The sequence below is a fragment of the Myxocyprinus asiaticus genome, chromosome 22, assembly GCF_019703515.2.
Source record: "Myxocyprinus asiaticus isolate MX2 ecotype Aquarium Trade chromosome 22, UBuf_Myxa_2, whole genome shotgun sequence".
NCBI classification, from domain to species: Eukaryota; Metazoa; Chordata; class Actinopteri; order Cypriniformes; family Catostomidae; genus Myxocyprinus; species Myxocyprinus asiaticus.
Genome location: NC_059365.1, coordinates 41,481,802 through 41,504,949, shown reverse-complemented (window position 1 = coordinate 41,504,949; position 23,148 = coordinate 41,481,802). Strand labels below are relative to the sequence as shown.

Below are 23,148 nucleotides of genomic sequence, written 5' to 3'. Positions count from 1 at the left end.
TCAGTGATTTGGAGTGTGGCATGATTGTTGGTGTCAGATGGGCTGGTTTGAGTATTTCTGTAACTGCTGATCTCCTGGGATTTTCACCCACAGTCTCTAGAATTTGCTCCGAATGGTGCCAAAAACAAAAAAACATCCAGTGAGTGGCAGTTCTGTGGACGGAAATGCCTTGTTGATGAGAGAGGTCAACAGAGAATGGCCAAACTGGTTCGAACTGAAAAAGTCTATGGTAACTCAGATAACCGCTCTGTATAATTGTGGTGAGAAGAATATCATCTCAGTATGTGGGTTGGTGCTGTTTTGGTGGCACGAGGGGGACCTACACAATATTAGTCAGGTGGTTTTAATGTTGTGGCTGATCGGTGTATATACTATATACAGTTGAAGTCAGAAGTTTGCATACACCTTAGCCAAATACATATAAACTCGGTTTTTCACAATTCCTGACATTTAATCATAAAAAACATTCCCTGTCTTAGGTTAGTTAGGATCACTACTTTATTTTAAGAATGTGAATTATCAGAATAATAGTAGAGAGAATGATTTATTTCAGCTTTTATTTCTTTCATCACATTCCCAGTGGGTCAGAAGTTTACATGCACTTTGTTAGTATTTGGTAAATTAAATTAACTTTAAATTGTTTAACTTGGGTCAAATGTTTAGGGAGCCTGAATTACAAAGCTTCTCACAATAAGTTGTTGGAATTTTGGCCCATTCGTCCAGACATAACTGGTGTAGCTGAGTCAGGTTTGTAGGCCTCCTTGCTCGCACATGCTTTTTCAGTTCTGCCCACAAATCTGCTATCGGATTGAGGTCAGGGCTTTGTGATGGCCACTCCAATATTGACTTTGTTGTCCTTAAGCCATTTTGACACAACTTTGGAGGTATGCTTAGGGTCACTGTCCATTTGGAAGACCAATTTGCAACCAAGCTTTAATTTCCTGGCCAATGTCTTGAGATGTTGCTTTAATATATACACATAATTTTCCTTCCTCATGATGCCATCTATTTTGTGAAGGGAGGGATGCCCGTCGTAGACGTAATCTCCTCGACACTGCTGTCCACCCAGGGGAGCACTGCTGCCATCCGCCGGGGGATGGAGTAGCACAACCGCCCGGATGGCGAGGAGGGACGGGACTCCCCGACCGCCTGGAGCGATGGAGTCGTTGCCAGGGCAGGAGGAGTGTCCCCACGTGCCTCCAGAAAAGCGGAGGGGCGTTCTGTCCACTGGGGGTTGGAGGTTTGACTCCGGTCCGCCCGGGGAGGAGCGGCTGACATCTGCCTGAGAGGGTGGAGGAGTGATCAGGGACCATGCGAAGGCGCATCAGAGAACCGGTGAGTGAGCTTTTTCTCTCTCTCCTCTCTCTTGCACTGTCGCGCCATGTTGGCCTTTCCCTCGCATTTTTTTTCCCCCTCCTGTCTCCTCCCAGGTCGTGGAAGGCAGGGATGACCTGCCAGCAGGTGGGGCACAAGGCACGCCCCTCACCCCGGAGAGGAGGGGGGGGTGTACATCATGCCGGGGGTTGCTCGGCCTGAGGCAATGCAGGGAGGAGTGTAGCACGGAGGAGGGCGGGGCCGGGCAGAATGACGGACCCCAATCAGCCTGATGAGGTGAGTGAGGGCTAAAGGCGACTGAAGATGGCAGCTCGAGAGAGAGAGAGAATTATGGGCAGCTGCCCTGTATGTGTTTGTGTGCCTTTTTATTTAATTAAATATTATTTATATTATCAAACCGGTTCTCGCCTCCTCCTTTCCATTGATGTGTTACACTCACCCTTTTTCCTCCAAACATAACAATGGTCATTATGGCCAAACAGTTAGATTTTTGTTTCATTTGACCAGAGGACATTTCTCCAAAAAGTAAGATCTTTGTCCCCATGTGCACTTGCAAACTGTAGTCTGGCTTTTTTATATCAGTTTTGGAGCAGTGGCTTCTTCCTTGCTGAGCAGCCTTTCCAGTTATGTCGATATAGGACTCGTTTTACTGTAGATATAGATACTTGTCTACCTGTTTCCTCAAGCATCTTCACAAGGCTGTTGTTCTGGGATTGATTTGCACTTTTCGCATCAAACTACATTCAGCTCTAGGAGATAGAATGTGTCTCCATCCTGAGCGGTATGATGGCTGCGTGGTCCCATGGTGTTTATATTTGTGTACTATTGTTTGTACAGATGAACGCGGTATCTTCAGGCGTTTGGAAATTGCTCCCAAGGATGAACCAGACTTGCGAAGGTCCACAATTTTTCTTCTGAGGTCTTGGCTGATTTGTTTTGATTTTCCCATGATGTTAAGCAAAGTTGCACTGAGTTTGATGGTATGCCTTAAAATACATCGACAGTTACACATTCAATTCAGAACACCTCCTATCAGAAGCTAATTGGCTAATTGTCTAAAGGCTTGACATCATTTTCTGGAATTTTCCAAGCTGCTTAAAGGCACAGTTAACTTAGTATATGTAAACTTCTGACCCACTGGAATTGTGATATAGTCAATTTAAAGTGAAACTATCTGTCTGTAAACAATTGTTGGAAAAATTACTCATGTTGTGCACAAAGTAGATGTCCTAAACAACTTGCCAAAACTATAGTATGCTAATATTAAATCTGTGGAGTGGTTAAAAAATTAGTTTTAATGACAAACCTAAGTGTATGTAAACTTCTGACTTCAACTGTATATTTACACTACCGGTCAAACGTTTTGAAACACTTGACTGAAATGTTTCTCATGATCTTCAAAATCTTTTGATCTGAAGGCGTATGCTTAACTGTTTGAAAATAGTTTTGTAGACAAAAATATAATTGTGCCACCATATCAATTTATTTCATTATAAAATTTACATTTAATAAAAAAAAAAAATATTTTGAAAATATTTTCAAATTGAAAATGAAATTGATGTTTTGGACCAAATAATAAAGAAAAGCAGCCAATAAGTGCCCAACATAGATGGGAACTCCTTCAATAATGTTTAAAAAGCATCCCAGGGTGATACCTCAAGAAGTTGGTTGAGAAAATGTCAAGAGTACATGTCTGCAAATTCTAGGCAAAGGGTGACTCTGTATCTGTACATTTGTTTTTAAAAACTAATTTGACCAAATGAAAAACTAATGATAAGATAATAATGGTAACCAAGTTAGAAGGTCCCCTGTATAATTAACAGCATTAGCAGAGAGCTTGTGTATCAGAATCTAATTGAATCGGGACATCTGTATCAATTCCCAGCTCTACTAACATCCACCCTACATCCTCACTCTCGAAACCACATAGCAACTCCTATGCAACTACCCAGAACACCCTAGCAATCGTATACATGTAAACACCATGGCAACCAACCAGAACACCATAGCATCATGGCAACAACCTTAATACAAGCAAACACCGCTCACATTTTTCTTGTTAAAATCTAGTTCACTTCACACTTTAATTTGTACTTTATAGACCATTTCAAGGACGTAAAGAATAACAAAGAAAATACAACGCTACTGCACGTCTGGTCATGAAGCATTTCTGATGCATTTTTTGCGGCTATTTTATAACTCAGAATTGTCAAAAAAGTAGTGCATACTTTTTGTGTCAAGCTAAAACTGAACAAATAAGATATGCAAAAACTGAAAATAAACAATGAAGTGTCATTACTGGATCTTTAAATAAGACTTTAAAGTCAACAACTTTTTCAAGGGACATCAAACGTTTACCTAAAGTGACTTATCCAGATGTGTACCATTATCTTATAGACACTACATGAGAGAGGCGATAAAAGCAAATCGTAGTTTAGATGCTTACAATTATTTCCTCAACGGAAAGATCTGGAAGATTTGATTGCTCCCATTATAATCAATGAAGCTGTTAAAACTCCAAGAGTGTGACTTCCACAGCTTCAGTCATTATAATGGTGCAATCTATAAGGTCACTTTTAGAGCCCGTAAAGAAATGGAAGCCTAAGTGATAATTCTAACAGGAAGACTCGAAGGAGATGGTTGCATCAGTCCTTCATTCATTTATGTCATCCAATCATATAGCTACTTTTGTCTTACAGGTCCTATATTAGCCTGTCGTCTCTGCCTTATTTTTGTGATGACGTTGCACGAGACCTCCACCCCACCGCCACCTGCTAAGGTCCCTGTCCACGTCGGTAGCAGGATCTGAAGGTTGTGCAACTATCTATCATCAGACTGTCGAATGGGGACTTGCAACAAATTAATTTATTTTAATAAATATGTTAAATTCAGTATTGTCTTCGAGTCGTTCTGGTAGACTTAACTAGCCAGCTAGAAACTAACAAACTAACAATTAATTGGCAAAACTTTTGTTCACATAACAGAGATAAAATGTGTGCTACATATTCTACAGTTGGTATTACTGCAAGTCTCGCTTCAATGCTGCAGTTCATGCATCCATTTTTCCTTTCTTTTTCGGAAATCTAAATACTTTTGGTTAGTTCCAGGCATCCATGAGGGAGCATCCAGCCACTGAACGACATGGTCCAAATTTTATTGCTGATATTTGATGACAATCATGTTAAAGTTACCGTTACAAGTCACTATGAATGAAGCGCCTCCAGCTGTTTTTTTGAATGAGTTTGACATCTAACCGGAAATGTTCCAGGAATAAAGACATCAATCTCAAACCAATGAATAACATTATGAAATGGTCTATACTTTTAATTTATACTTTCTTAATCTCTTTTACCTTACTTTTTTAAGACTGTTTACATAAGTGTTTACATCAAATATCATACACATACAACATCTCTATTATTTAACTGGCTTTAAGATCTCTTTAGGTGCAACTTTGAAGTCAGCAAGACATAACATTGGGTTATTGTCTGAACTCTGCAAACATGTAAAGGATCATTTTGAATTAAGGGTCTGCATCTGTTTCCCTATTTATTCAACACATCCCAGAATCTCAACCAGAACCAAAGGGGTCAAAAGTCCAGACAATGTAGTACTCGACAGAAAAGAAAAGCCACTAAGCCGAGTGCAAATTTACACAAAGCACATCTTCACCACTTTCCACTTGGATAAGCAGCTAGGTATGGCATTATATTCCCTCTATTTAAATAGTTCCCTCTTTAAATGGACTTAATCATCCTTGTTGTCAGAAGTTCACAGAGCTCTCCTCCACTTTTAATTAGACGTACAGTGGATGGTGACTGTAGCTGTGCTGGAGGAAGCTAGCGTCCACGTTCCTGAAGGAATATAATTAATCAGAAGACCTTTTATACTACAGCATGGTTGAGTGTGGCCTCTGCTCACACTGTGGCAGAAAACTCTACTATTGACAGAAATCTTACTCTTATGCTGGACAAAATCCTCTCTGCTGGGAATACTAATGGTAGTCTTCATTACTTAGAATCTTACTTCATTACTTAGAGAGTTATCGTAATGTTTCTTTTAAATATCTTATCAATATCCTCTAAACAAGCTCAGATGAGCTTGAGTCAGCAAAAATATCAAACATAAATACTACAGCAACACAGGTGCTAGCTTTGTGTTCGCAGTTGAGTCACCATCGAAAAATTAGAGTTTTATTATCTAACATTCTTAGTTTTGTAAGCTTTTAAATCTTGAATGGGGCATTCCTGTTACACAGTACATTTTGAATTCTGAAACTTAAAAAAAAAATTGTACACGCTTGTTTTGTAATTTATATATTTCTATTTAAGGACATTTCTCAAAGTGATGTTATGCCCTTGAACGGGGTTCTTAAATCTCGTTCACTTTCACATGCTCAAATTTGTCATGGTGACAATACACACAAGAACGACTTTGCGCAATTTCTTTTTCTCCACCTTTTATCCTAATATGGTGTCAGGTGCACTGACTGTGCTGAGATTATTTAAACAAAGACGTTGAGTGTGCACCAGATTCAAAAGGGTGAAGGGGACTATTTTAAGTGAATTAACACTTAAAGCTGATCTGTGTAACTTTTTCTGTGTTAAAATACTTTCTATTCAGCTTAATATGCAGAGACAACTGTAAGTAAGCCATTTGTTTGTCTCTGTAAGACTGTAAGTCTCTCTGTGGCGCTATACAAATTCCTCTGTTTGTTTTGAATATCCTATCCATACTGACACAATAACATTGACTCAACCAATGGCATGAGTTGGGGGTGGGACTATCTGTTTGTTTGATCAACAGAAGATGGGGGCTTATTGAGAAAGTTGTTTTAAAACAATCATTTATTTTTGCCATTCCATTCGTTGGTGCTAGTGGTGCAGAAATTACACACTTCAGCTTTAAAGGTGAAGTATGTAACTTTTTTTGTCAAAATACATTGTCCTATCTTAGTTTATTGTTCATTGACAACTATAAGTAAGCCATTTGTGGGTTTACCTTCCCTAAAAGTATAAATACTAAGCCTCCCAGGCACTATCAAAACATTAATGTTTATATTTTGAGCGGCCCACTTAGCTCCACCTATCGCTTTCTAGCTCAACCTATAGTGTAAGTAAGGGGCATTGCTACTTGTTCAGCTGGGGGAATATGAACATCCATTGCAGATGTGTTACAGAAAAAAATTAATTTAGCTTTGCCTACAGATGTTAAAGCCAAAATTCGAAGACTTGCTAAAAGACACAGTGATAGAGAATGGAGTAAAACAAGAGTGAACACTGGAGTCCCATTTAAAAGTTGGAGGACTTTGAGGGAATTTTTGGTGTTTGATGGAGACGCCAAACTTGCCGAGTTGCTTCTCAACAGGTAAGCTAGACTCAAAGTATTTCCACACAAGTAAGCTCATTACTGTCATGCCTCCCACCCCCCAACGTTGACTTTCCCCATCAACAACAAAAACAATCTTGCTTAGTGTGCAAAATGGTCAGAAACGGCGCTAAAATCGTTACACTTAGTAGTTACCAAAAGAACCACCCTACCTCATGTGCTGGATCCCCCGCACACCCAGCTGCTGTTCAGTCCAGGTGGTCTTGTTTATTAAAACATTAAACGTTTATCCCCTTTTATTAAGTATGGTCAGTTTGTTCATAGAGAATCAGAGTGTGCGATAGGGCGTAATGAGTCTAAGGGGTGTTGGCAAAGGTTGTTTGGAAACATACTTTATTTTTGTAATTCCTTTTGGTGCCACTAGTAGCACAGGAATTACATTCTACACCTTTTACGTTCATTCTGTTTCTCACACAGTGCTTTTGTATGGCCTCAGAAGACTTATATAAATATATTAAATATAGTGAATGTGTGCACTCCAAAAAATAGCTCTTTGGCTGAACTTCATTCAGTTGTGTACAGTGGTTCCATGTGTTTGAAATGACGTTTCTTAACTTAAAATTACTATGTAATCTCAACACAAACACTTGGTAAACCCAACAAAATAAGATTTGTCACTGTAACTCAAGTGAATATCTTTTTTCATTTATGTACTAACTAGTGAAGTACTGTAAATGTTAGCATGCTAAATACATGCTGGTTGGAAGCACTACAGTGTGTAGTTTTGTAACTGTTGTGGTTAGCAATTGCTCAACAAAACGAGCAATCGATATCATGTGCAATATCTACCTGTCATCATTATTTGCTCAAGCTCCACTCTTCACCGTAATGGTAACCCGCAAAACTCCAACATAACAGAAACTCTTCTAAATCTCTTCAGTACATAATAAACTATTAAACACTAACACATATCCCCCTTTATATTCATCTTGCACAAAAACACATAAAATAACACTTAATTTTAACATTTACTCTCCCTATTGATTTCCATGCAAAGCATACTGGAAATGGAAATCCTCTGCCGGTTTCATCAATGCTAAATTAACACCACAAACTATTCATGTAGTCCCAACTCAAATGGATTAAGTAAACTTCCATTTTACACATTTAAATGGATACTGTAGAATGCAATAGAATCAAGTTGTGACAAAATGTTCAAGAATTGTGTTGCTTTCATTCATTTTAATTAAGTAAACTGAACAAGCAGCAAAAATCCTTTCTATTTATTTATTTATTTATTTATTTATTTAGTGTGGAACAGATGACTTTGTTGGTCCTTTTATGTGCTTTTGAAGGTTTACAGTCACATTAACGATCCTCTAATCCATTATCCTTGTGTTTCATGGATGAAATTATGACAGAAATGTCAATTTTTTTAGATGAGCTATATTTCATCATAACATTGCTCCTGCAAGCATTATCATTTTTTTATTGATTCTTTGTTTTAAATTTTTTTTTTATTATGTTTTATAAGTGTATAGGCCTAATTAAAGTTTTTTATATATATATATATATATATATATTTATGTAACACAGAAAGTCTGAAGAAAATAACAGAACAATGTAGACCTAGTGACCAAAAGTTTATTCGATTTTTTTTTTCCCAATGAAGTGTGTAACCTCATTACTAAGAAAACCGTGGAAACAAAAAGAACACATTCAGTTTTCGTTGTTTAAGTATAAACTTTTTTCATAATTCATCAAAAAGATTTGTAATAATTTTTCAATAAACATATTTGTTTTGGTTTTTTTTTCAAATTATTATTTTTTCGATTAGATTATAGGAGACACAAAAGTTTTCCCAGTCTCAAAGAAGGGCGTGCCAAAACAATAGCAATAAAACTAACAGGACCCTGCTGAGAGAGAGAAAAGAGCTTAAACCAGGCTAATTTGGTTTTGCTTGTCTTAGCTGGTCTTTCAGGTCTTTCAACCTGGTTTGTTTGCTGGTTTTGGAAGGTTTGGGCACTTGTAAGATGGCCAGTCTAGGAGATCAGCTAGCTGACTAGCTAAACCTGCTGACCACCAGCATGACCAGGTTGGGAGACCAGCTAGACCAGCTTAAACTAGCTACGACCAGTAAATCATCTTAACCTGGTGGAAGCTGTTTTTTTTTTTTTTTTTTTTTTTTCAGTAGGGGATGCCTAACAAGATAGAAATTAAGAGCTAAAGATAGCCATTGCTCAATGAGGGATTGAGAATTAGATGACATGACGGCATCAACTTGAAGTTAAAGTCAATAATTTTAAACATCTTGAAAAATGCAAATTATCATACCGATTTCTGTCATTTGATTAAACATAGAAACCAACTAATACCACAAAACATCCAGAATTCATCTTATCCATTGCTAATACTTACTGATGTTTGAGCTGTTGTTTTCCTTCCAAAAATGATGCCACTTCCTGGAGGATGATATGAGGCTGAATTGAAGACATGGAAAAAACGTAAATCAACAACTAATTAATACAAGTTTCCCAAGAAAACACATTTGAAACATTTTAATTAGAGAAAGTGAACCATGAAGAAGCAGCTAAAATATTTAATAAAATGCCAGTTTTTCATGTTAGAATGAAAATGACAACATTTGCTCAAACTAAAGTAGTTAATTAAAATTCATCATATGTTCACTTAGTTGGGACATTTCGATTAATGTACATTTACTAATAATAAAAATCATTTCTAACTTTAATAATTGTGAGATTAATATTTCATCCAGTATATTATATAATGGGTATATGAACACATACCACTAGTAGGAATGGAACAGATATCCTTCTTGATTACTATTCTAATACACAGCTGTGCCCTTTATTTTCTATTGTTGCCAGGACCACAGCGAATGTAAGTGTGTTTACAATATTTTTCTTAGATTTTGTTATACAAGCTGCTACACTGAAAAATACTCAATGACGTCATGCTAATTAGGAGCTCCTCTGAGCTCACACAGACCCCAAGTGGTGGGACTGGAGTACTGCATATGTATCATTACACGCTGCCTTACAATATGCGAGATGTGAATAAAAATGTATCTCTTGAATCAGTCATTTAATATAATTACACTGATTTACATAAGTAAGTACACCACAGTTTTATACAGAGATGTTCTCTGAGAGAAAGACTATTATTTATGTGTACAGAAATCAGATGGTTTGCACCTGTGTCCCTCCTTCGCTTCAAGGGGTCTTGAGCAAAAAATAAATAAATAAAATGCAAATTAGCCTTTTGTTTACCCAGAGATGAGTTAATTTGGCGAGACACACATTACATGTCTTTCTGGACTGGGTGATTTTTGGAGCGGGCTGGATCCAGGACTACTCAGTGTGGCTGCTCGGAGCCAAGAGCTTGTCATCAATGACGCTCTACCATCTCAGCTTTTCACACAGAGTCAAGGCCACAACAGGAGCAACATAAAAGAACTGCGGGATACGAGCACATTTACTGACGTCTGAGCCTGGAGCCATTTAGTTCTAAAAGACGAACAATCCTAAGGCTCATCCAAATTGCAATGAAACTACTGCAGGTCCTTATCAGAGCCTGATTTCACAACCTCTTGTGCTTGTTTTCTGATGTTTTTTTTTTTTTTCTCTTCGAACCAGCCTACTAATATGTACCATTATTTTTCATCATAATATTAGCAGTAGAGTACAATCAATGAAAAATACACCATATTTTCAGTTCTCAGAGAGAGGTTTATTTTTGAGAGACCCCCCTTTTAACATTTCAAACGTACTTCAAAATCAAATCAAATCACTTTTATTGTCAAACAACCATATACACAAGTGCAATAGTGTGTGAAATTCTTGGGTGCAGTTCCGATCAACATAGCAGTCATGACAGTGATGAGACATATACCAATTTACAATAAAAATCAGATTTACACAACACAATATACAAATAATAATATACAATGTACATTATACAATACACACAATATAGAATACACATTATATGATAAAAAATAGTATATATAGTATATATAAAATGTACAATAGGTTGTATTGTACTGTATTGACATTCAGGCTGTCGGTTGATAGTAAGTTGCCAGTGTGTTGTTAAGAGAGAATATAATTTACAACAGTCCAGTGTGAGATAATAAGATTAATAAAGTGCTGTGCTGATGTATATTGATCGTGAGAGATCAAGAGTTCAAAAGTCTGATTGCTTGGGGGAAGAATCTGTCATGAAGTCGGCTGGTGCGGGCCCTGATGCTGCGACACCGCCTGCTTGATGGTAGCAGTGAGAACAGCCCAAGGCTCGGGCGGCTGAAGTCTCTGATGATCCTCCAAGCTTTTTTCACACACCGCTTGGTATATATACATGTCCTGGAGGGAGGGAAGCTCACCTCCAATGATGTGTCTGGCAGTTCGCACCAACCTTTGCAGGGCATTGCGGTTGTGGGCGGTGCTATTGCCGTACCAGGCGGAGATGCAGCCAGTCAGGATGCTCTCCACAGTGCAGGTATAGAACCATGTGAGGATGTGGCGGTTCATTCCAAACTTCCTCAGCTGCCTCAGGAAGAAGAGGCGCTGATGAGCCTTCTTCACAACGACTTCAGTGTGGATGGACCATGTGAGTTCCTCAGTGATGTGGACACCGCTGACTCTCTCCACTGGTGCTTCATTGATGGTGATGGGGCTGTGTTCTCTTTCTCTTCTCCTGAAGTCCACCACAAGCTCCTTTGTCTTGCTGATGTTGAGGGAGAGGTTGTGCTCCTGACACCAGCATGTCAGAGTGTGCACCTCCTCTCTGTAGGCTGTTTCATCATTGTCAGTGATCAGGCCTACCACCGTTGTATCATCAGCAAACTTAATGATGGCATTGGAGCTATGTGTTGCCACACAGTCATGTGTGTTCAGGGAATACAGGAGTGGGCTGAGAACACAGCCCTGTGGGGCTCCAGTGTTGAGGGTCAGTAATGAGGAGATGTGACTGCCCATTCTAACCACCTGGCATCTGTCTGACAGGAAGTCCATCATCCAGCTGCACAGCGAGCTGTTTAAGCCCAGAGCCCAGAGTTTGTCATCAATCTTGGAGGGCACTATGGTGTTGAATGCTGAGCTGTAGTCTACAAACAGCATTCTCACATAAGTGTTCCTTTTTTCCAGGTGGGACAGAGCAGTGTGTAGTGTAGATGCAATGGCATCATCAGTGGAGCGGTTGTTGCAGTAAGCAAACTGCAATGGGTCCAGTGAGGGAGGCAGCACAGAGCAGATGTAATCTCTGATTAGTCTCTCAAAGCATTTGCTGATGATGGGGGTCAGAGCAACAGGACACCAGTCATTTAAGCAAGTGATTTTGGATTGCTTTGGTACTGCACAATGGTGGACATTTTGAAGCATGTGGGGACCACAGACAAGGAGAGGGAAAGGTTGAAAATGTCCATAAAAACACCCGGAATGCCGTCTGGACCCTCGGCTTTACGGATATTCACCCATCGGAAGGATGTGACATCAAAGTATCACAATGACTTTTTTCTACTCTTATGGGAACTGATTATAATCAAAATTCCAACTTGATAACATTGATCACACACCCTCCGTGATAAATGTTATGTTTTTTGGAGGGTCTCAAAGACAGATCTAAAACACGACTGACTGGAATAGGCTATACACTGTTTCTGTACACTCCCCATCAATTGTCTATTAGGATTTGTTTATCAGTGGTATCACAGAATCAATGGTAACACTTTACATGAATGTTCCCTTTGTTAATGGTTTATAAAGGGGGTCATTAATGACTAATAACTCATTTACAAACACATCATTAATCATTTATATGTGGTAATAATAACAGCATGCATACAAATGGTGACTTTCATACAATACCTGCCAAATAGTGAGCCATTTTATCTCCCATGTTATAAATGCTTAATAAAACGTATTAAGTAACAACATTAGTAACCTATAAAAATGTACCTTAATGTAAAGTGGATGCATATGAAGCATTTATTAAGGAGCTGCCAACGTTGTACCTGTGTACATAAAGTTCAGTATGGTTTAATGGTCATCAGGCTTTATTATATGATAATTTGGGACAGCACTCGGAGTACCTTAATCACTCCTTTTAATCTCACTTATAATTATCTTTTTCTTTTTTTCTTTTGCTGCATTGTGACATAAGTCGTGAAGTATTTTATGTATTTGATTAATGTAGTATGATTAAGTGTATTATTAAGTATTTATAACATGTAAGTTAAAATGCACAGTATTTAGCAAGTATTGGATGAAAGTTGCGCTTTTTATACAGTTTGGTATAAATATTTTTTTATGCATTTGTAAATGACGTATTAGTCCTTAATCCTTTAAATTCTCACATCATTTACTCATCCCCATGCCATCCCATATCGCCACCTACTGCGATGTTGTGCAAATATGATTAATTACTTATTTATTTGTTTTTTGTTGATTAAATATTATTTATTTATTATTTTCCTTTGCTTTATCCCTCCCTTTTTTCATTCTTCTCCCTGCTCAGTAGGTGGCGATATGCACATAGAATGCGAATCTGCAAAAAACAGAATAATGATAACTTCCTCTAGTAAACCTGCATAACAAGGGCTGATGAAAGTGTAGATATATATATATATATATATATATATATATATATATATATATATATATATATATATATAAAGACTTAAATTTATATCTTAATTTATAAGATTTAATTGTTTCTCACCCACACCCAGTACCACCGCTCCCAGCCCCATAGGGGGGCACAATCTTATTCTTGGTGGGCACCAAAGTCCACTGAATGCCCTTCCCCTCACATTATACGTTACTGAAGAGCCGATAGTGGTCGCGGAACATGCTGTCTGACAGACGATTGCCTCGCTCTTGCACATATCCCTGTCAGACGATTGCTCTGCGTGAACTCACACCCTCCACCCAGCAGCGGCCCTTGTATTGCTTCTGAAGATGTGAACTGAACCACTGGAGTGGTATGTATTACTTTTATGCTGCCTTTATATACTTTTTGGAGCTTCAAAGTTCTGGCCACCATTCACTTGCATTTTATGGACCTACGAAGCTGAGATATTCTTCTACAAATCTTTGACTGTCTTTCGCAGAAGATAGAAAGTCATACACATCTGAGATGGCATGAGGGTGTTAATGAGAGAGTTTTCATTTTGGGGTGAACTACCAAGTGGTACCAAATCAACGTTATTATTGGACAACAGTACCTTTTCTGTGAAGAAAATTTCTGCTGTGTGATACAGGGGATTAAACTCAAACAATATCTGACAAACGGGTTTTGATTAGGTCAGATGAACAAATTGAGTATTTCAAGTGAACAAATGCTCGAATTACTATATCATTATTAAATAATTAGTCCATTATTGACTATTCCACATAGTAAATATTGTATCTGGGAGCTAAGACATAAAAACAGTAAAGTCAACCTCAACATATCATCAGACTGAAGTTAAAGACGTCCAGATGTGTCTGAAATGTCTGAGAAAAACATGTTTAAGTAAACGGCGCTCACCAGTAAAATCAACTCCACGATCTCTCTGGTCCGCAGGTGCGCACATGGCATGTTTTCAAAGAACAAAGAGCACATGTACGCGCACGATCCTCTGTTTCTAATGACACCCTGTAATCTGAGCACGTCGTCGGTTAATCCTGACGATGAATAGAAACAAACTGCAGCTCCGCTCACTTCAATATAAACCCACAACAGTGCACACAAAGCACAGCGTCTCACACTAAAAGAGCTACCATGCCTTGTCGTTGAGGCAAGAGAGGAAATCGGATGTACAAATGTATGATCTTTGAATAGATTGCCCTGATTTCCCCTTCATATTTAGCCAGTGGAGCATTATACACAGTTGGAAGTCGTGAGCTACAGATGTTGAATAAAGAACTCGCGTTATGCAACTACTGTAGGTTACTGTAGCTATGCAGCCATGTTTTGAGACACTTTGTTTTTACTTGCAAGATTCAAGAAGCTTATTGGCATGGTAAAAAAGGGATAAATATTAGCCTATTGCATGCGCATACACAGTTTGGTGTTTTATGCTTTATTTGCATGACAATTTCTACATTCCTATAGCCAAAGCATTTTCAGCTTACATGCAAATAGAATATAGTGCAAAACTGAAATAAATTAACATGCAACAGGGCAATATATAAATCTCTTTCTCAGTGGTAATGGTAACTGGTACAATAACTTGTATTTATTTCGTAATTACAAAGCAACGTCTCCTCTCATTCCACTGTGGTGAACAGTGATCTACTGGTCAGGCAGTAGAAAACATGCTGTTGATCTGCTGCTCAGAAACTTGGTTTGAAAAAGAGCCCCGCCCTCCTTCTGCCTCTCCTGGAGCCTTATAACCAGATTCCTGTTCTTCAGACGCAGATACCCAAGAAAGGCACTGGACTTGAGCCTACTTACCCGCTACTAGATCCTGGAAAGCAGACAGAAAGAAACCTGACGGAATATACACATTTGTTTTATTCCAAGAGAAGCATCTTTTCTGAAGAAGACATGGATTTTTTGAACCACAGCTACTTGAGTGCGCGCTCCTCGTACGATTACACCTTTAATTTTTGGAATGACTATCTCGGGCTGTCCACACTGGTCACGAAGAACAACAAGCACAGCGTCCCCCAGAGTCCCAACTCCATCACGGAGTCTCTGAAAGCAACGCTGGGCTTGGACGACACGCCTCCGTGCCCGTGCGTAATCGCGGCCGGAGGCGAAGGCGAAAGCGGAGGACACCTAGATTCCTGCTGCTGCCCTCCGCCAGCCTCCATCTCCATCCTGGACCTGAAAGAGCGCTTCTCCATCCTTAGCCCCTTCCAGAGTCAGAACCAGGGCACGGGAGGGCTGCTGTCCTCCTCACAGGAGCGGGAGATGGGCATCGGAGGGGGCTTCGCCGGCTTCGATCTGTTCGGCGTGGAGAGGAAGATGAGGAAACCAACTGCGCGGAATAAGCAGGAGCCCAAGATCTGCGTCTTCTGTCGGAATAACGGCGCGCCCGAGGAGGTGTACGGCTCGCACGTCCTGAAAACCCCGGACGGAAGGGTGGTGTGCCCGATCCTGCGGGCGTACACATGCCCCTTATGCAGCGCCAACGGGGATAACGCGCATACGATAAAATACTGCCCTCTCTCCAAAGACCAGCCTGCCCAGAGAGTGCTGAAGGGAGGCAGAGCTGTGGGTGGTAAGCGAGTGAAAATCTTCTAAAAAGACTGATGAAATAGTCTACACTTACATTTATTGCACTGAACATTTTCTTTCAGATTATGACTGTTCTGATTGCGGCTTTAAGAGTCTTAACTACTAGGCTACAGGACTTATTAAACAAATACGATATCAATGTTTCGTTGAGGAAAAAAAAAAAAAAAAAAAACATCTCTTATATTTTTATAGATTCTTTATTTCCATAGTTTATTGCATATTATTCATAAAAAGCTATTTTTTTTTCCTTTTCACGCATAGGTTTTAGATGTTTATTCATTAAAAGTCACAATTCATAGTCACATGTTTTTGTGAAATAAAAGATGTTATTTTTGTTTAAATGGGAAACGTGAACGATGCCATTTATATACACACCAGAGGAGTTGCTCTTCTGTTGACCTCAAGTATTTTCTTTACTGTAGGCTAAGCCAAGCTTGCACCTCGTTTTGTCTTTTAAACCAAAGTTTATTTTGCCATTAAGCGATTTTACGAATGTTCCACGTCTTCATTTAATTGACATGATTCTGAACTGATGTTGGAAGTCCCTTTCCACTCTTCCTTTAAGTCCACTTCATAAATTCCCTCCTTCCCTCCGGGGCCTAACATTTAGTACGCGCACGGACGCGCACAGCAACACAATAGAGTCTCTGTTGCGCGTTCATGTTCTCAGCATAACTTCATAATAAGCCAAATTATTTCCAACCCCACTGACTGAGCCAGACTTAGGCTAGGTTACATTTTACATTACTGAGCTCCATGTTACTCATATTACATGTAAATATAATTAATAAAAATAATACTGAGTGAATTTACAAGCAGCTCCATTACATTTGAATTACATGTTGCTCATTAGTATTACTCAGTACTTACTTATGTAATTACACTGTAGCATGAGCACACTGATGTAAAGTGTTACCATAGGCTATTTTTTTTTTTCACCCAGAATTCTTTAGAGATGACTGTATGAGGGGCGCTTTCGATGTTTACACCCCGAGTAAGGGGAACACACACTGGAGAAAAAATAAAAATCCTATGGGTGCCTCTCTTTAGCTCGAAATGATCTGCTCAGCCATTTTCACAAAGTCCACATTTCTCCAAAACATCCATGGTGTCCAAGGGGAAAAGAGAGAGGTTTATGACAAAAACAAAAACACACCAGTATGACGATTCTCAAAGGGTCCATGATGGAATATAGCACGTATAAATGTTCTTAATAAAAAAAAGCTTTTTGTAAAACAATGCATTTGCCCCTTTTTGCATTATGTACAATAATAAATTCCAAAAAAAGCAAAAAGAAAAAAAGGATGCAAAAATATTGTGAATGTACAATTGACACTTACAGGACTGCACATTTTTGACCGTTATGTTTACCAAAGGAATTCAATTTGAATGAAGTAAGGAACATAGATTTGCTGTATTGTAAATAATTGCCGAAAAAATGGAAAAAGAATTAAGTGATGATGTCTATTCAGTATTTTACCATTTAAAAGTGACTTCAGAGGGAACTACCTCACCAGGATTTTGTACTTACATGTAAAATGTCAACAGCAGTTTATTAATATAGTGTGCCATTTATAACAAGGGTTTATAATAATATTTTTGATCTTTGTATAACATAATTGTATTTTTTTCCAGTGCATTCTAGAGACGAAAGTGAAATTCCAATAAGCTCTAAGCATTGTTTGCTAATAAATGACAGCTGTACATAAGAATAATGATATCATACATTTTAAGTTGCAGTTTAATGTTACATTCTTGGTTGGTGACAGAAAGAGAGAGAAACAAATGTTGAAGACTACAGAGAATTTGCCACTTTTAACTGAGGTTTGTAATGAAATTAAAAGAGTAAAAAAATAAACACTGTTTAATATTCTTATTTATATTTTGTCACAATACCCTGTATGCTGCTGTGCAGAAATTAAAGAGATGAATTCACTAGTAAATAAACAGCTTATAAATGGTTTAACTGCTGCTTTCATGTTGTCATCCATGCCCCACTGTGGATTGTGTTGAGCAGGCCAGTGTGCAGTTTTCACAAGAAGAGTCTTTGTGAATCCCACCCAAGCCCCATCACCACTAAACGCTTCCGTCCACCTCTGCAGACTCTTTGTTCCTTCATAAATAGCACAGAAATCAGAAGTGGAGAAAAAGTAAATCAAAATTCGAGTATTGTGGCTTTTAGTCCATGTCTGTTAACTTTGAGGCCATTTATATTCTAGTGCACACTTAAATTTGACAGAATTACATTAATTTACATTAATGTTCCCTTTGTTAAGGGTTTATAAAGGGGTTTGTTAATGACTAATAAGTCATTTATAAATGAATTATAAATCGTATAACATGGATAAAAAGGGTGAATGTCATGCAAAACCTGACAAATAGTGAGCCATTTTTACTCACATGTCATAAATGCTTTTATAAATGCATTTAAAATTTAAATTAGCTTTCCTAGGAAAACAGATAAAAAATATCGATGACTCACCTTGCACTCGGGAATGTGAAATTTAGTTTGGTAAATAACTGAAGTCCCTGAATCTACACCACCCATGAGAGTGATGTCATCACTTGACCTCTGACCCTCCCAGAGAACGGCGTCTGCAAGAGGGCAGAGAGCGATCTTGTGGCCCATCTGCTTTTTCCTCTGCTCCACCGTTGGCAGGCTCCACCACATGTTTCTTTCCATCCTTTCTTCTTTTCTCATCTTTCAGAGACACACAGCTAAGACACTTCATTAAAAATGGATAAATACAAAGTGCAATAGGGATTTATATTACAGCAGACAGTTGCAGAGAAGCCTGGTGGGTATATGGTCTCAGACACACATAGCACACACATGAGCTAACAGTTTTTATTCCCGTTACTGCAACCCATTTTCAATGCAGCAGAGAGGATTTTTATAATTAAGTTAGTTCCACCATTTATTCTGAGAGTCTTATCTGATTTTAGCAAGGACAATAGAGAAGGAAAGATTTTTATTACAACAGATCCTTGAAAATGCTCTTTACTGATTCCTTTTTAGACATTTATGGATTAATGGAAGGTTATAGACTCATACAATGTCTACTCTGTGTTTGTTGAGACTAATCTAAGGCCACACACTGACCATCTGTGAACAAGCCAATGTGACATTTGAACACCATTAAAAGTCTCCTAGAGTTTGTGATAACTATTACATTTGGTCCCTGTTCTGGTGCCTGTTTGGACATGTTTCATTCTTTCGAATCGTATTATTCAACCATGAAAATGAGGCCTGTTCATCCATCTTCACTATTTTCTACTCTCAAAACATGCAGTTGCCCCAAAGAGAATCTGCAAACTTAAGCCACACATAAAAATGTATGAATGTCTTTGCATTAAATAACAAAATCTGAGACTGAATGGCATTTATTTTACTGAAAGATAGCACAAGTCATTTCGGCAGGGTTTTAAACAATAAAACAACAGATACAGTATACTGTTCAAAATGAAATCAGAAAGTATTAAGACACTGTCTGGTTGTCAAAGAAAGTGATGCATAGTAAATGTGATGAATGACACCCATGGTTACTCTGCTAGGACAGGAGCTTTAAAGCTGTGGGGCATGAAATTATGGTGTTCAGGCATACACTCGAGTAAAGGTAAAAGATTAAAATAGCTGTGAACTTGTTTTTTAAGTCACTGCTAGCAACTCTTTAGTCACCCACTAGAGGGGCAATCTAACTATGGTCCCCCTATTCAAGTGAACTTCACACATCCTCGTGGCTGCGGCTGCAATTGAATGATCACATAAAGGCAACTAAAGACAGAGATTGTGTAAACTGTTCAACTGCATGTCTAAACAATAGTGTAGGGTGTAATCTGATTACAAAGTAATTAGTTACTGTGATCTAATTACATTTTAGTCAGAAAGTAGTGTAAAACTTTACAATAATTTAAAATCAGAAGAAGAATCAGAATGAGCTTTCTTGCCAAGTATGCTTACACACACAAGGAACTGGTTATGGTGACAGAAGCTTCCAGTGCAAAGAGAATGCAACTGTATATACATACATACAAACATATACAGTTAAACATATACATATAGTGACATAAAAAAAAGATATAACAGATAAAAAAGAGAAATATACAATGGAGCAATAATGTTGTTCGAATATTTTATATGCAGTTATATGCATGTGATGTAATGTATTGAAGAAGTGGTAGGATATGTTAAAGAATATAAATGAAATATGGATATATATTGGGGGTAGTTTTAACTGTTCATGAGGTGGATGGCCTGAGGGAAAAAAACTATTCCTGTGCCTGGCTGTTCTGGTGCTCAGTGCTCTGTAGCGCCAGCCAGTGGGCAACAGTTTGAAAAGGAAGTGTGCTAGGTGAATGGGGTCAAGAGTGATTTTACCAGCCCTTTTCATCACTCTGGAAGTGTACAGTTCTAGTAGGGTTGGTAGGGGAGTGCCAATAATCCTCTCAGCAGTTCGAACTATGAGGCGGCCATCCATTTTATAAGTCTTGATTATATGATTATATAAGAATTATTATTATATAAGAATTATAATGTAATCAGATTAAAGTTTTTTTTTGTTTAAATGGGAAACGTGAACGATGCCATTTATTACCAGATTTAAGACTTTAAGTTTAATTTTATATGTATATATTGCTTGGGTTACACATATTTCTAAACAAAGAAATCATAAAAGTAATCTGATTACAAATTTCGAGAAGTGATTAGAAAGTTTTTTGGATTACATTTTTGAGTAACAGTGCTAAACAGTGCTTAACAACAACAGCAACAACAACAACAGAAACAAAAATATGACAGTGGTGTTTCTGCGGAAGAATCCCCGACCAAGCCGTAAGTCTTGCCACCACAAATATCGATGAACAGTCTGCATCAAGTTCAGGGCTTTCCTTAGAGATGGCTTACTGCACAAACCAAATGCCTAGGTGCATTAAAGTATAACAAAAATTATATCAAATTTAACTTCACATGCATCATTATAAATAACGAACCACATCCACATTGTTTTGTATGTTCCGAGGTGCTTGCAAATGACCTGCACAACTAATAGGGCACTACTAAGACACTTTATATTAAACTAATCAACACCCAACATTCAAAGATAATCCAGTTGACTTTTTCCACTGTAAAAAGGCAGTGCTGAAAAACCAAAAAGTTATGACCTGCCAAACCACAGTGTGAAGCCACGCTTTAAATAAACATATGAAAAACAAGTATACCGTTCACATTTATTGACAGTGGAGGATGGTTTATGACTAGCTGTGTCTGGTATTGAACCACGGATTGACGTAATGTGCTCTAAGAAAAGACCCAACCAAGGAATATGATAAGCTAAGGTTTAATATTATAATATAAAATACTGTATACATGTAAAGTTTTATATTAATGTGATTAGACAAGATTTAAATTCAGATTAGACAAATGAAGGGGGGTGCATGTCCTGACAAGTTGAAACCCCCTGTGACACCTGTGTGAACTGAAAGTTGCTGTATTTAAGCTGTTCTAGATTTTTACAGATTTTTGAATGCCCGCTGTGGGAAAATTCTAATCAGTTGTAAAAGTCATAGCAACCCAAGTCAGAACAGCCTGAATGTCTGTGCCAAGTTTGGTGAATGTAGCTTGAAAGCTCTAGGAGGAGTTACAGTCAGAAATGTAGGTCTTTTTAGAAATGTGTAGGTTGGAAAAAAAGAAAAAACCCTAAACATTGCCTCTAGAAATAGGATGTTGGTTTGTCAAGCCAAAATAATGACATTTAAGACCAGTTGTTGAAAAGCCAATAGAAGATAGTTCTAAGAGAAAAGGTCTAACATAATTTGTTTACAGGTGATGCTTGATTTGATAGTAATTTGTTGTCTAATGCAATGACATTAAAATATTTTGAAGAACGTGTCTTAAGTGTCCAAATGCTTCTTGGGGGTAGGGTAACTTTCAAATTTGGCATTTCAGAACGTGCAGAGAGACATATAAAGTAGACTGCAAAGTAGTTGAACAGATGGGACATTATCTACCACAGCTACTGTATGTGAAGACAAGATCATATGTACCCTCAACCTGTTTTCAAGGAAAAAAGTGGTCAGCCTATTCCCAATGAACAACTTTGAAAACAAGAGGTGAATTTCATACAAAACCAGTCTTGACAGGACTCCCTAACCTGGTTGAAGTGTATGCAGTTGTACATGGTAATCAGGGGTGTGACCTTGGGTCTGTCTGCATGGCATCCGGCCCTGTTTGAGCATTCTGAACTCTCTTAGTCTTGGCTGCGGGCCAGCCGGATCCATTGAGCCCCCTTATACAGTCCTGTCTCCCCTCAACCCTGCTCCAAACGGAAACTTCCAGGGCTTTTCTACAGAATGGAAACATATGCTGGGATCACATGATTGTGTGTATGCTTCTCTGTAGCCTTCTGATGCTTACACAATGGTATCATGCCAGTGCTTGCATATATGTGGCTGAATGTTTTGGATTAGGTTTGAGTTCTCAGACCGGGAATTGGTTGGATGGGTGAGCTTGGTTTTAAAGCTTGGTTTGCACCAGTTTTTTTAGGGCAAAGGGGTTAACTCCCTCTGTATTTCTTGGAGATGAAAGAACATAGCTGTCATAACTCATTTGAACAGCCACTGAGTTGAAGTGTTTGGCTATATGGTATAACACAATAACAGGAATTCTTCTTTACTTAAAAAGGTCTCTGCGGTCTTTAAGTCAGAATGCTTGAACTTGAACTCTTAAGTAACTAGACCGAGTTTTCTTTCACATGATTTCCCATGAGTTTTTGTTTCACTGTGCGGTCACAAACACACAGCAAATGAGTTGACCCATGATCTACTGCACCAAAGTATAGAGTGTCTTTCTTGAGAAACCTTTTTTTTTCCAATCTTTCCTTAATCATCCTTTGTTGTTTCGTAGTCCCTTTTTCCTAAAAACAGTGTTCTTTGGAGATTTCAAGATTCTACACAGTGTTGACAATGTGATTACATCTAGATGGTTAGCTGTAATGAAGTTATCAAGCAACTATAATGCGTATCTGTGATTTCTTGTCACTGGTTTTGTGGTGTTGCAGAGCTCATTGATGTTTCTCTCACGATATGGGTGGTGTAGGTTTACGTAAACCATGTGACTCTGGCAACAGTCGGTCTTGTGGTTATTTCCCCTCTAATTTATATGGTTCTTTGCCTGGCTCATGGGTTGAATGCTACGTGAGAAGGACAAAACAGCTTCTGGAGGGTAAAATCTGCTTTTTGTGG

The 23,148-nt window shown here is 38.3% G+C and overlaps 1 protein-coding gene and 1 long non-coding RNA gene across 2 annotated transcripts in view; one reads left to right on the top strand and one right to left on the bottom strand.

The window, feature by feature from the left end:
- Nucleotides 1-14,391, bottom strand: part of LOC127413356 (uncharacterized) — a 35,299-nt gene extending 20,908 nt beyond the window's left edge. The window contains exons 1-2 of the long non-coding RNA XR_007892573.1: nt 14,212-14,391; nt 9,082-9,143 (exon numbers count right to left, since the gene is read on the bottom strand). This is a non-coding gene — a long non-coding RNA (uncharacterized LOC127413356). The remainder of the gene's footprint in view (nt 1-9,081; nt 9,144-14,211) is intronic.
- A 694-nt stretch (nt 14,392-15,085) lies between these two features.
- On the top strand, nt 15,086-17,870 carry LOC127413347 (nanos homolog 1-like). Its single transcript, XM_051650436.1, has one exon. It carries the CDS (start codon nt 15,214-15,216, stop codon nt 15,913-15,915), a length of 702 nt encoding a protein of 233 aa, XP_051506396.1. The 5' UTR covers nt 15,086-15,213; the 3' UTR covers nt 15,916-17,870.
- The last annotated feature ends 5,278 nt before the right edge of the window (nt 17,871-23,148 follow it).

Coding starts and splice junctions, on each gene's coding strand:
- LOC127413347 (XM_051650436.1), top strand. CDS start 15,214: ATGGATTTTTTGAACCACAGCTACTTGAGTGCGCGCTCCTCGTACGAT.